This window comes from Miniopterus schreibersii (genome assembly GCF_964146895.1).
Source record: "Miniopterus schreibersii genome assembly, chromosome: 4".
Taxonomy (NCBI): domain Eukaryota; kingdom Metazoa; phylum Chordata; class Mammalia; order Chiroptera; family Miniopteridae; genus Miniopterus; species Miniopterus schreibersii.
In genome coordinates this window covers 84,811,955-84,826,606 of record NC_138105.1, presented here as the reverse complement: position 1 = coordinate 84,826,606, position 14,652 = coordinate 84,811,955, and the positions used below count along the sequence as shown (strand labels likewise).

The window sequence follows — 14,652 nt, the reverse complement described above, 5'->3', positions numbered from 1 at the left end:
TGGAGGTAGGCAAAGTAGGGGGAGGGGAATGGGAGACTATGTTTGGGGCAGTGGGTGCAGGATGCAGTGTGCAGACAATGTTTTGTTGAGTTGTATACTTGAAACCTGTATGGTTTTGCGAGCCAATGTCACCCCCTCCAATAAATCCAGTAAAAAATGGAAAAAAAATTACGATTTTAACGAATATTGCATTTTCCAGACACGACTTAATAAGCCATTTCTCCCAGATCTTGAACTTTTGTACAGCTGACTGTTTGGACCAAAGTAAAGGACTTTACACTCATTTCTGTTACAGCTCCTCTTGCTAAAATCATGGAAAGGACCCAGCGATTTTAGTGGGCTCTGCAGTTCTCTTATCCCTCCTCCTAACACCTTCCTAGTTCTGGGTCCCAGTCCTGCTCTTCTGGTGCTTAGATTACAGAGATTTGCCCAATTCTTGGAGTAAGTCTCCAGTTTTGTTTTGCCAAGTTTGAGTGCGTTTCTGTTACTGCCTTCCCTAAGACCCCTTTCCTAGAGAAAGAGAGAAGGATTTTGGCAAAGTTAGAGAACCAATGAAGACTGGCGGCTTGTTCTGCAGGCAGCAAGCTGGAGGTTGGCCCCTCCTCCCTGCATTGCTACTTCACTGCTGTCTGGCTGCTTGTCCTTCTGGAGTTGGCACAACTTCAGTAAGACTTCGGCTGCCCTCTTTATCAGGTCCTCTCAGGGCTTTGGGAATACCTCTCCTCAAATCTATCAAAGTGATGTTCTCAGAGATAATGCTCCAGAAGGAAATGGTTGTTAAAACATGGAGCAAACATTTAAAATCTGATCTGCAACTAAATGAGGGTAGTTAGACACTAGGTTGGACGTCAGGGGAACTTACAGAGGCAGCTCTGTGGTCCTGCAAACTTACATGGGGTACCACCCGGGCTGTTAACTGGTTTAAAGGCACAGGAAACTGATTCAGTACAGACAAAAATAAATTAAAGTATATAAACACAGAATTCAGATAAGACACTGACATAAACTTCCTGTCTTGCTAATGTTGATGCTAACATGAATACTGGTACTAACAGCAGTCACTATTTAAGGGACAAATGCTCTGTCTCAGGCACAGGTCAGACCTAAGTGGGTCTGAATTTTGGCTCTCGGTACTTAATGTCTCTGTTTCACTTTCCTCATGTTTAAAATGGGGATTAAAAACAAGTGAAACTTAAGTGGGATAAGCATGTAAGATGCTCTGCGAGATGCCTACTCACAGAAGTTTTGTGTTACTACAGTTAGCTGTTACCCACTGAACCGGTCTATGGTTCCACAAACAGGAGGCGGCAGTGCCTCCTGACCGGGAGGATCTCATAAGTGACAGCTCCGGATAGGGAGAGGATGCTTTGGGAAGGGTTCTGTTCAGGGGTCAGCGGTGTCCTCATGGTCCCACCATCCCTCACAGCTGGAAGAGTCGGTCTTGGCATACTGAGCGACTCTGCGCTGTTTTCCTGCCTTGACACCTCTCTGAGATTGCAAACAGTATTTCAGATGAATCATGATTCCTGCCTCTCCTGATGAATCTAGGACCCGCCCCCGCCAGCCGGTCCCCAGTCCCATGGAGCTGTCCAAAGCGCAGAGGGCTGGTGTGGCTATTGTTGCAACCTTCGACCACTAGAGGGCACTGCCGGCTCTCTTTTCCCTCAAAGCCGCCCCGTAGCCGAGGCGCAGCATGCTGCCTCCGGAGACGGCTCCCCATCCTAGCAATGGGGGGGGGGGGGGGGGGGGGCTGTAATTAATCTGTCTTCTTGTAAATTGCGGGGCAGGGCTCCACAATCCTGCAGGTCTTGACTGTCAGGTGCTACGGGAGGGGGAGGCAGGGCCTGGGCTGAGGAGGCCCATGCCAAAGAGGCTGAAGGGAGCGCTGTAGGGGCGGTGCAGGAGTGGGGTGGCGTGTCCTCACCCTCGAAGCTGTGCTGACCTTTCAAGCTTCCCCCAGATCTCCCTGCAACCCTCTTTACCCTCTGGGGACACTCCCTTCTCTTTCGTTTTCTTTTGTGGTCGTCTTGATTTTTTTCAAGACACTTAATGTTTTAAAATTTATTATTAAAGTTTCATGAAATATCAGTCATACCCCCCCCCCCAAAAAAAAACACCACAAAACCAAACACCCCACCAAACCTCTGGCTAACAGATTTCCATTTGTAGCCAGTGGCCAGTTTTGTTCAAGCAAAGATTAATACAACCCATTTGAAGGCATGAAATAGTTTGACACAGAATTTTTTGGCACTAAAATGGGGGAGACATTGATATTTACTAACCGCCCCTGTGCCAGACACTTTTAAGTGCCGTTGTCTCAGGCTTTCCCAAACATACCACTCAACCTGCATTAATATTTATCTAACACGTTTCTTCAACTCTGCACCTGCTTTGTCTTTAAACTAAGTCTCAATGTCTGTGAAATCACGAGTTTGCTACACTAATATATGTTAATTTCTAAATTTATACACATGTAAATAAAAGTGTTTCTATGTCTGCCACCTCAAATCATCTTGTCTGCCACACTTTGGGAGACAGTGCCATCTCCTTAATTCTCCTGGCAATGCTAAGAATTGGAAAAAATTAGCTTCCTTTAAACAAAGGCAGAAACACAGGCTCAGAGGAGTTGCGTGACCCTCCCAAGGTCACACAGGTGATAAGTGGGTAAACAGGGCTTTAAGTTAAGTTCTTTTCCACTGGATTTCACCTGGAGAATGGTGGGGGGCACACCTAGGGATCATTTGGCCTGGGGTTCCAGGTGCCTCTGAGTGTCTCTCCTCTGCTAATGGGCCTAGGCCAACCCTCCCCCCACGCCTCCAGGGAAGCCACCAGCTTACCCGGGCCAGGCTGACTCCGGCGGGGACTTTGTAGGGTACATACTTCCTGTAGATGTGGCCCACCCTGGAGCAGGGGATATCCTCCATGCGACCCCCACACATCCACACCTGCAGGGTGAGAAAGGAGAGATGATATTTCTGCCTCCAGTTCATCGCCCCCCTCCTTAGTGCATTCATCGAAAGCATCAGCTTGGTTTGTCTACTAAAGCCCCATTTACAGAACTAGGGACGGAGGAAAACACAGTGGCAACAGCAGTACAAATAGCCGACAGCACTGCATGCTCCTCACCGCCAGACACTATGCTGCGGGCTTCATCTCAGTCTCGTCAGAACACCTGCGCCGTAGGTGGCGACAGAGCTCCACTTTACAGATGAAGACACCGAGGCTTAGAGAAGCTCAGAGGCTTGTCTAAGATCACAGGGTAATGGTGGAGCCAGAATTCACACCCAGCTTTAGTTGACTCCAGAGTCTGAGCTCTGAGCTCTAAACAACTGTGGATGCTGTGTGCTGTTGAGAATTCTAAGGTGGCATCGGGTGCTCAGTGGGAAGACTGTGGCATTAGATTCCTCCTGGATCTGTACACCTCTTGCTGGGTCATCCTGAGCAGTGGCAGCAGGCTCCCTGCCCTCACTTCTCTGCAGTCTGGTTTGCTAAGTCATGCAGCTGGGGATGGTGGCAGCAAGGGACCTGATGTTTTTCCTTGTGTCTCCCTCCATATTTGGCATCACAGAGAGCTCCTGAGTTTGAGTGCACGCTGGTCTGACAGCAATCTGAGAATTCTTAATAAGTACAATCAACGCTGACTCAAACGCATTGAGGGGCCCAGCCTAAACAGACCCTCCTTGGCAATCCTGGGTTCAAATCCTGCTTCAGCCACTTAACAGCTTTGTGACTTTGATGGAGGTAATAACTCCTCTGAGGCTGTTTCCTCATCTGCAGAGGATTAAATGGGGCAGGCCTGGGGGATGAGATAGTGCATGTAAAGTGCTTAGCATGAGACTTGGCACAGACACAGCAGTGTTACATGCCACATGATTCATTCATACATTTGACTAATATTTACAGAATATCTGCTATATGCCAAACACTGTGCTGGGCACATATAGCAGTGAATGTCAGTCAGGGTTGCTGCTCTCACTGGGGGAGTGTGGTGTGGTCTTGAAGATGGCCCTCCCAATGACCCCCGCCTCCTGGTATTTGCAGTTCCCTCTCAAGTGGGTCACATGAGGACTGAGCTGTGTAACCAGTAGGACACTGCAGAAATAATAAGACTTCCACCTTACTCCCTGAGATCACTTGCTTTGGGACACTCAAGCAGCCCTGTAGAGAGGTCCAGGTGGTGAGGAGCTGAGGCCTCCTGCTACTAGTGCTAACTTGCCAGCGACATGAACGAGCCATCTTAGAAGCAGATCCTCCAGCCCCAGTCAAGCCTTCAGATGACTGCATCCCTGGTTGACACACCGACGACAACTTCAAGACACTCAGGCAGAACTATCCTGCTAAGCCACTCCCAAATCCCTGACCCACACAAATTTTCATTAATAACTGTTTTAAGGTGCTATATTTTGGGGGTAATTTTTTCCTGTGGCAGTAGGTAACTAACACAGGGAGACATTTTCAGATGGCAATACGTGCTGTAAGGAAGCCAAAGTTAGGTCACCGTATAGACTCATTGGATGGATGTGTGGGCTGCTGTCACCCACACCTGTCAGGGAAAGCCTAATCTAGCAGGGGATATTTGAGGCAAGACTTAAATGACAAGGTAAAATTAGCAAAAAGATCTGAGGGGTGAGAGAACAGGTGGTGAGAAGAGCAAGTGCAAAGGCCCTGGGGTAGGGCCAGGCTTGGCATCATCACTGAACAAAGCAAACCAGAGGCCTGGAATAGAGGGAGAAATGATGGGAGGGGAGGCCAGACAGGCATGTGGGGATAAGCATAGGGTCTTAAAGAACAGAATAGGGAGTCTGCACTGAAAGTCTTCAGTGAGGGAGACAACACAATCCAATTTCTATTTCACAAAGATGACTGCCTGTGGAGTGCTGAACGGCCAGTAGGGTGCAGGCTTTGGGGAGGGAAGGCCTGGGAGGCTCTTGCAGATGAGGTAGTCATGGCTTTGGTTTGTGGTTCATGGTTTCGGTCATGGTTCAGGGGCTGTCGTGATGGGGGGACACAGCTGGACTTGGGACATTATTATTAATCTTGTTACCATATGTCCTCATTTGTGGAATAAGGAGGAGTGGTACACCTACAATGCCAATTCTGTGTAAAAGAGCCCTTTTCAGCTTGACCTGCTCAATGGGATACTGGGGATTTAATGTCTGGACAACTCATGAGCTCTAGTAGGGCCACTCTTCCTTCTACCTCATGCACCTGAGGGTTCTCAGTCCCCCTGGACGCCCTGTCAGCCACTCTCCCCATTTCACCCCAGATGTGCTCTGTCCCTGGCTTTACGCAAGGGGATATGTGTGTATGGGGCTGCAATTAGTGGAAGTGCTGCCTGGAGAAATGCAATTATATTCTGATCTTGGGGGAGAAAAAAAAAATGGAGCAAGTCAATAGAACAGAACATTGGTCTTGAGATAATGGGCTCCTGATGGTAGATTAATGTCAAGGCCAAGCCAAGAAGTTTATTTTCAAAGCAGGAGATATTGATCAGGCGCCAGGATCCCATAACAATAACTCTTCTTTTATACAAAGTGATTGATGTCGAAGTGATGCTTTTGTCTGGAGAATATTGCCCAGGATGCTGCTGGGCTGCCCCTGCCTTTTGGGAGGAGCAGCACACGGAGCAGGTGGGGGACACCTTACTCCACTCTATTTTTGAACGTCCCCTGGGCCGCTGGCTAGGCTGGCGTCCAGCTCTCTCAACTCCATATTAAACTCGCATTAGCTAACGAGGCTGTGTCTACGCTCTGCCTGGCAAGGAACCTTGCTTAATGCACAGAGATGATCGATTTCCAAATCCTTTTCTTTGCTGTGTCCTCAGGTTTCTTTGGCCCTGACCACGCTGGCCATCAGCCTGAAGGTTCCTGAGGGACTAGGGTGACCTTGATCTGCTGAGGGATGTCCGGAGCCCAGGGGAGTCCTGGCTTTGGACGATGGGTTTACTCCACGGCTTCCCTGCCCTGGACACGATCCACTGTTGGCTGAGTCAGGATGGGAACTGCCTTTAGAGAGACAGACGCACCTGTTCAGCTAAAGCTGCTGCCAGCTCCTGAGTCCTCTGGGAGTACCTGAGCAGCCTGGGAAGGGCTGTGCAAGGCACAGCCAACCTTCCAGAACTCCCTCTGCCACCCAGAACGCATCTTACACACATCTACACCCCATGGTGCTCACTGATTATATGGCAGGATCTCAAGTCTGGTGGGGGCTCTCCTTCCAAGGACGTGATAAAAGCTGGAGGCAAAGAATAGTGTCAGGGCTCACCCTGGGCTGGGGAGCTGGTCAGAGCTGGTCCTGGGTCCCAGGTCACCTACCTGTGTACATTTAGGGTCTTCCCCCATTTCTGTCACAGCTGAGACCCACAAAACCACGGCACGGGATGGTAAGCACACATCACTCTCTAGTCCCAAAGCCAGTTTGTGCAGCTGTGTCACCTCACATAAAGCATTCACCTAGCGAGCCACCCTTTCCTCATCTGGCGTTTACCCTTTGGCCCCACACCATCATGTCTTTTGTCCTATGGCACAATTTCCAAATGGAGAAACTGAGGCTCAGAGAGAGGAAGTGGTTTTTCTAACTGAGTGCATGGCAGAACCTGCAACTGACCAGAATGACAGGGCCAGGTGGGAAGAGGGCACAGTCACAGGCGCCACTGGGGGCCAGGCACCCAAGACTGTTTTCCTCTGCCCCAGGTAACACACCAGCACAAGAGTCCAGCTGGTGGCAGGGAGCAGGGGTTGCAGTGCCGGCCACAGCCAGAATCGTGTTTGGCTGGGATCCCATCATATTTGGATAGAGACAAATACAGGCCGCTGAGATATTTCTGCAGCCCCTCTCTGCTGTCAGCTGTCCTGTCCCAGCTCCCACCCCGCCCCTGCCTGCGCTGGGAGCCTGTTTCACCATAAGGAGTGTCCACGTGGCCTGTCAGCTCCGTGCTCGGTGCTTCCCGCCGAGGAGCTGCCTCCTCAATGGAAGCACCACGCCACGAGACGAGTACAGAGCTCATTGTAAAAGCTTGCTTCCCATACATTTTCATTGCTGCTTTGATTTATTTTATTAGCAAACTTCTTTTGTGTGATGACAGGCTTCATTACAGTGTCTATAAAAGACAATTGCCTGCTCTTATCTCCTAAACCGAAGAGGAAAGAGACGACTGGTGATGTGCATCAGGGAGACACAATGGGACCCGGGGAGAGTGGCAGAAGGGCCGGTCCCCGGGAGGAAAACAGGAGCGGGCAGGGGCTGGGGAGAAACCGCGCTCTGTCGCGGGATGGCTGCCTGGAAACCAGCTGCCTTCTGCTGCTGGCATCTTGGCAGAGGACCCCAATGGAGCTCAAACCCTATTCAGTTGCACTTTGGGGAAATAATATGAGGATAATCACCACTGATTATTCTGCATTATCTGTGTGCTTAGGAGGAGCACAGGGTAGCTGCTCTGAGTTCGGTTCCCAAGTTAGACAGGTTGAGGTAGAATCCAAACTCCTAGGCAAGTTTTGTGAGTCGGAAAGCCTCAGTTTCCTCATCCGCAAAACAGGATGAGTTATCGTGCCTACCTCCTAGGGTTGCAATGAGGCGAAAAGAGGTCTCTCCGAAGCACAGAGAACTGGGAGCAATCTGTGCTGTGTTACCTGAACACGGGGCAGCTGTCACTACAGGTGGCGGGCACTGCACGTGTGCCACACGATCCCCTCAGAAAAGAAGGAACAGCATTAGACCTATGTCTTCCAGAGGCTCATATTACTTTGACTACATGACTTTGTTTTGAACAACAAGATACTGTTTCAGGAAGTCTTAACAGCAGAAAGGACCCCACTCGTGCTAGTTTGGGCTGTTTATAATGGTCACTGGATGCTGTTGGTAAAAAGGGTAGGAAAAGACAATGTTACTCTGTTTAAAAACCATTTGAGTTTACTTCTAAATTAATATATAATTTTATATAATATGGTTTTAAGCATATGTGTATCTAAATTAATAAATTAAGTATTTGACTATTTCAATAATATCCTTAGGTGTTTAGTCAACTTGGCCATAAAATGAGGGGGAGGCTGCCTTAGATTAGGTTTTTTTTTTTAAATCTTTATTGGTTTCAGAGAGAGGAAAGTCAAGGGAGAGAGAAAGAGAAACACCAATGATGAGAGAGTCATTGATTGGCTGCCTCCTGCATGCCCCCCACTGGAGATGGAGCCCGCAACCCTGGCATGTGTCCTGACAGGGAATCAAACTTCTATCTCCTGGATCATAGGTTGATGCTCAACTGCTGAGCTATGCCGGATGGGCAGGGTTTTTTGTGTGTTTAATAAATGAGTTCAGTAAAGTTGTGGCATCCTTTAGGTTTTGACTTGTACTTGGAACTAGAGCACACTCATAACCACCCAGGGAGGGAGTTACTGCTACATGTGAGGAAACGGAGGCCCAGCAAGGGGCAGTACCTTCCCCCTGGTTCCTGAGCTCACAAATGGCAGAGCCCAGGGTGGAATTGGGGTTGGGTCCTCAGAACTAGGCAGATCTGAAGCCTCCAGGGAGACTGCACCTTTCTAGTTTAGTCTTTCTAAAGCCTGGCCCTGACCCTATCATGGGCTTCCACAAAGACCCCTGTCAGCACTTGTAGTGCCTACAGAATAAAGGGGTCACCCTTGGCTCTCAATCAGGGTCCTCTGCCACCTGTTCCGGTCAGCACTGGACCTCTCCACACTGCTGGACTCCACCTGTAGTCACTCACTTGGGCACAAGTGCCTTTCTTTCCATAAGCAATGCAGCCCATTCACTCATTCACTCCCTCAATCATTCACTCATTCATTCACTCACTCAGTCACACGTGGCCTCGTCATTGGTCAGCCTTGCTCTAGAACCCTGCTGGAAGAGATGGAATAGAAACTGGCAGCCAAGTGTGGATCTGATCACCCCATGATATGGAGCCTTGAAAGCTGGATGAAGGTGTTGGGACCTGCTGGTCAACCTCCCTGCTTTCTCTGTCTTCCACACCCCAACCTGAGCATCCTCTCTGTACAGGACCCCACATATTCATTAAGCCATGGTTTTCAACCTTGGGTTGGCATCAGAGTCATCTGGAGAGCTTGGCAGAACTAAGACCACTGGGCCCCACCTCTGGAGTGTTTGACCCAGCAGGTCTGCCGTGGGGCCTGAGAATTGCATTTCTAACAAGTTCCGAGGTGCTGCTGATCCTGTTGACCTGGGGGCCATACTTGGACAACCACTGGGTACTCCTCTCAACATAGTGGTGCCTGCCAGTTCACACCATGTCTCCAGACATCCCTGTGAGTTTGGGGTTGTTAGTTCCCTTGGGGTTGTAGATGAGAAAATAAAGGTTCAGCAGAAAGGGCAGGTGAGCTGTCCAAAGTCTCACTGAGTTCATTCTAAAGCTGGGCCTGGTGCCAAGGCCTTTGGCCTGTCTTGTCAGCCTCAAAGCTCTTCCCACTCCTGCCTTCCTGCAACTGCAGGCCGATCACATCAACCACCAACATCAACAGTGACTACTCAGTGATCATTTATGTGTCAAGCACTGAGCTGAGGTTTTAACATAGTTTGACTAATATGCTCACACCAACAATATGAAGTAAGGGCTAGTCCATGCCCATTTTACAGATGGAGACGTTAAGTCCAGAGACTTAGGTCACTCTCCCAAGGTCACACAGTGACTAGCTGATGAAACCTTCACCAGGACCTAGGTGATTTGATTATGAAGTCCATGGACTTAATCCTGTACTGTTTTATCTAACACAAGGGCTCTGATTAGAACAGCCACCACTTACTAGGTACCTCTTCTTTGCCTGGTTCCAGGCCAAATAGGTGTTTTATCCTGTTTAGGTCTGATAACAAACTCCTAAAGAAGTTGTTATTGTCATTTTTAGGACAAAAGGCTGAGGCATGACGAGACAGGTGTGGGCTAGTTAGAGGGTGACGTGGCACGGGTGATCCTCTGGCCTCTGAGCCGTCTTGCTGGAGGAACGGTGGGAGGGCAGGCTCCCATGGACACACTCATGGAATTTCAAATGGCTTGTTGAGAGTCTAGAGCAGAATGCCTCCCCTGTTCCCCACAGATGGCTCTTGGAAAATCTGCGCACATGTGGCTGGGAGGAAAATGCTACAGGCAGCAGATATGTTCCCAGCACCCTCGGATAACCCAGAGAAGGGCGCACCAGGTTCCCGGCAGCGACACTGCAGCGGGTCTGAGCCTCAGGGGCTGGGAGAAGCAGTGAAATGGGAGGGGAAGGCCTCGCCATGCAGGTGCTTGCACGATGGCCCCGGATTGCCCTCTGCCGCTCAGGCTGGCCTTTGGAAATAATTTCTCCCTCCTGTGTGGCAATTTAGCCCCCTTGGGGCTAGTCCTGACTTCTGGGCCCCACCTGTAACAGTGGCCTCTCTCTAGGCTGCACCAGCCTTTTCTCCACTCCTCCCACCAGGTGAGCACTGGGCTTAGAGGCAGGACATCTTAGAGTCAGGGTAATATCACTATTGGGATGTGCACCACCTTATTTATCCCCCAAGGATGTATATTTGGGTCATTTTCAATCTTCCCCTATTGTAAGTAATGCTTAAATAAATAGCTTCTACCTAAATCTTTGCTCATCTATGAGCTGTCTCTTAGATAAACCCCTGGGCATGGGATTTTGGGTCAAAGAATGTGCTTGCTGTGAAATGTAACAGATTTTGCCAAACTGCTATTAATAAAAGAGGTATGCACTTATGTCACCCCAAAGTTCACATCTTTTTTACGCCAACTGAGCCACCTTGTCCTGTGGATACTTCTCTCTTCTGGATCTCAGAATTGAAGATATCCTAACCTAGCCTCCTGGGGACACTGTGCAGTCCTCTTTCTGCTCCCTGCCACTGCCACCTCTAACCCAAACTATCCTCACACCTGTGTAAGCCAAAGGGCTTTCTCCAGGCCATCTTACTTCATCCTATCTCGTGGGGCAGGAAGGAAAACGATCTCAGCTCCATCTGGGACTCGAGGGCCTCAGAGGTCAAGTGACTGGTCCAGGGTCCCCAGGTAGATGGAAAGCAGAGATGAGAAGCCAGTGTCCTGCCTTCTCACAGAGTACCTTTTCCAACATATCACCATTACCTAAAGATGCCAATGTAAGTCTGGGAAGGGCAGGATGAAAGAAGTTTTATCAGAAAGAAATTTAATGCCACCAACAGTTATTTAAAACACCTATTATGGGTGAGACACTGGGGTACAGAGATGGGACAAGACCCACTCCCTGCCTCCTGAGAGCTCAGACTCCAGTGGGGGAGTCAGGCCAACCCATGAGTCACGTCAGCACAAGGTATTTGAAGCCATGCTGGGAGTGACACTGGGTGGGCCCTACTCAGCCCAGGGAGCTCAGGTTAAGGCTGAGAGGAGGCCACCCGTATGAGCTGAGTCCAGAAGGATGAGTGCGGGTTGGCCAGACTAAGGAAAGGCATTTTGGAAGAGTGAACAGGGCGCGCCTCCAAAGGTGGCCTCCCAACGTGGTCTGTGAGCAGTTCAGTTTGGCCGGGGGAGGTGGACATCGATGGTTTGCCTGGCTGCACATCCATTCCCCCTTCTGGATATAATGGCTACACTTTCCTTTGGGGGGCCAGCCCAGGCCCATCTTTCTGGTTCCAGGGTGGACATGTGACTGCAGCTGACCAATGAGAATGTTGCTCAGGGGTAGGCAAAGGACCAGCAGGCCAATGACACACAACCTGGGGACTTGTACAGGAACGATGGGAGAGGAGGTCTCTTTCCAATGGGCTGCTGCGTGTTTCTCCAGAGAAAAAGGCTGCCAGAGCAGGAAGCCAACCCACATGAAGGCGGAGCAGGGAACTGGGAGAGACGGAGACTGAAAGAGATGAGTTAGTCCCCGATCCAGCAAGGCCTGGAGGGTCTACCCTGGAACTTCAGTTGTGTGGGCCAATCAGTTCTGGTTTTTCACTTAAATCAGGTTGACTAGGATTTTGGTCACCTGTAACCAAGAATCCAGACTAATGCACTGGGATAGGAAGACAAGGGTGTCGGTGGAGAGACGAGCAGGGGCCAGCTCAGGGAGTTAGGTGTAGACCAGGCTATGTATGCAGTTAAAGATTTATCCAACCACCACAAGTGGGAAGATTCTAATCACCAAGCAGAACTTTGACAGTGTGACTGCCTTTTGGGGAAAAAAGTCCCTGCTGGCTAAGAGAGGGGGAGACAGTGAGAAAGAGGCACAAAAAGGGTGAATGACTCTTCTAGAAATGTCAGAGCCTTTAGGACTTCTTTTCTGGGGTTTTCCCATCAGGATAGATGGTCTAGTCTGGAATTGGAGCCAAATTATTAATCCACCGGTGCTGATGGCACATATCAATTTGTCTTAATTTCTGAAAATACACTCAGCCTTTCAGACCAATCTCTTCTCTGTCATCGAGAAGGAAAGGGATCTCAGCAGAGATAAATCAGAGGGAATCTGGCCCTTCATAAATGCCCCGCTCTGGCTGGAATAGCACACCTGGCATTTCAGGGAGGCGTTGCCAGCACATGAACAAGCTCTCCCGTCCCCTCAGCGCCATGGCAGGCTGTCCACGGGGGCCGTGGGGACAGTGCACTGGCAGATGGGCTGTTATGGGCTCCGGGAACTCATGCGCTTAAAGCCAGGAGGGAGAAGGCCGAGGGAGGAAAGTCTCCCTTCCAGACCGGAGCCTCCTCATTACGCGTCTTCTTTCCCCTCGAGGGGAAGGACATAATTGGATCAAATGGAAGCAGGGGCCAGTCTCCTTCCCCCTCCCTGATGAGAGACTTCCAAAATGGCTTCATTACCGAGTCTTTTGTAAATAAACTGTGTGGAGGAAAATGCCATTTACGGTGCTATAACTGCCTGATGAGCATCGTTAGATGGGCCTTTAAAAAATGCACGTAATGAAATCATTTTGGGTTTAGGGATTCCTTTGGGCAAATCTTTTTCCATTCACTGTTCTCCACAAAGTGAGTCTCTGGAGGGGGACTCCTTGTCCAAGGAGGGTGGTTCTGGCCAGCGACATACTTGTTCTGAGTATTCAACCCACAAATACTTATTACGTGCCTTCCCTGTGTCAGAAAGTCCTCCCAGTACTTGGGATATAGCAGTAAGGGAAACACACATGGATCCTTACCCTAATGAAGTTTACATTCTGGTGAGAACTCAGAACACAGATGTGCCCATTTCTGGGTACAAACATGGCAGCGAACTTCATAAATCAATTTGTTTAACTGACGATCGAGGAACTGTGAGGTTAAAATTCTTCTGATTCCTGTGTGTGATTTCACTGTACCCATAAGGATGTGCCATTTGGAAAACTTGAGTGCATGGGCTAGGGACCTTAAATAAATACATATATGCCATCAGTCTCCAAACCTGCACCCACGGCAGACATCACTAATCAATCACCACTCTTTTCCTTATAAGCTTGGATGCATCCTCAGAACACATATCAACACATGACTGGGGCAGCTCCTACCAATGGATCAGAGTTAGCTGGGGGAGGAAACCTACTTGCTATTTCTGACTTAGACTGCTATTAATTCACTTCACTGACAGTCTGCAGAATATTCCAGTAAATTAAGAATTTAACACCAGGAGGAGGCAAAGACTGAAAAGATAAGGTGAGAGATTGCAGCCAATTTCTCAGGCTAGTTTTCCTCTTAAGTGCTCCCCCCTCATTCCCTATAAAACATGGCAGGTCAGAGCATGGGCTTGGCTGTCAGGTGGACCTGGGTCCAGGTCCTGGTTCTGTTACTCCCAACTGTGTGGGACCTTGGTCGGAGCTCCACTGGTCTCCCTGTGCAATGGGCATAATGATACCACACTAATAGGGTTGGTGTGACGATTAAATATGCCAGTGTGTGAAGGGCTCAGCCCAGGGTCCTGTTGGCTGTGATCAGGGCTGAAACCCAGCTGTGGCGCATACAGTGGACACACAGCTGTTTACAGCTGGTCTCTGCTCACACTGGTTGGCGCTTGTGTCATCAGAGTTGTTAAATATTTTGAATATCACCCCTGGATATTAATTAGTTTTACTTAGATTAGAGGGCCAGTCCCCTTTCAGGAGACAACTTCAGAACTCTGGAGGTGAAACAGACACATCACCAAAATAATGTTTCAATAGAATTCTAGGTGGTTGTTTTCTTGCTAATAAAGAATTTATGTTCCCCAGTTCTGAACTGCTCAACCAGTGCTGTACTGAAAGGCAGTGATGATGACAATAATAAAAATAATCTTTTAAGATAATTACTGAGAAGCATCTAACAAGCATGCTCTCATTTAATCCTCTCAACGACCCTGTGAGGATCATTAAACCCATTCTTTGGAAGCAGAAACTGAAGCTCAGTGAGGCGAGGATTCCTTGTCCAGACCACACAGCTGGCAGGAAGTGGCAGAACTAGGATCTGACTTGGGCAATCTGACCGCAACACCGCATCCTTAACTGCTATGTGTGACAATGGTCCTTTCATTAAAAGTTGACGCCTGACTCTAGAGTTGTGTATGCACAGGGCTTGGCCCGGTAACAGTGCTGCTGACCATCCCTCCATGAGCTGGGATACACCTCACCAGGGGTTGTGGGGATGTGAGAAGCAAGCCCTGGCTGACCACAAGGGCATGGGGTAGGCTAACCTCCCCCTCAGAGTTCACCTGAGATCAAAAGAGTCCCACA

General features: G+C 49.3%; 1 protein-coding gene across 1 annotated transcript in view; it reads right to left on the bottom strand.

Annotated features, from left to right (window-relative positions):
* The window catches only part of GALNT10 (polypeptide N-acetylgalactosaminyltransferase 10), a 170,515-nt gene that overhangs the window by 10,151 nt on the left and 145,712 nt on the right, over nucleotides 1-14,652 (bottom strand). The window contains exon 8 of the mRNA XM_081135940.1: nucleotides 2,838-2,945. Coding sequence (XP_080992066.1) covers nucleotides 2,838-2,945 — 108 coding nt within the window. The remainder of the gene's footprint in view (nucleotides 1-2,837; nucleotides 2,946-14,652) is intronic.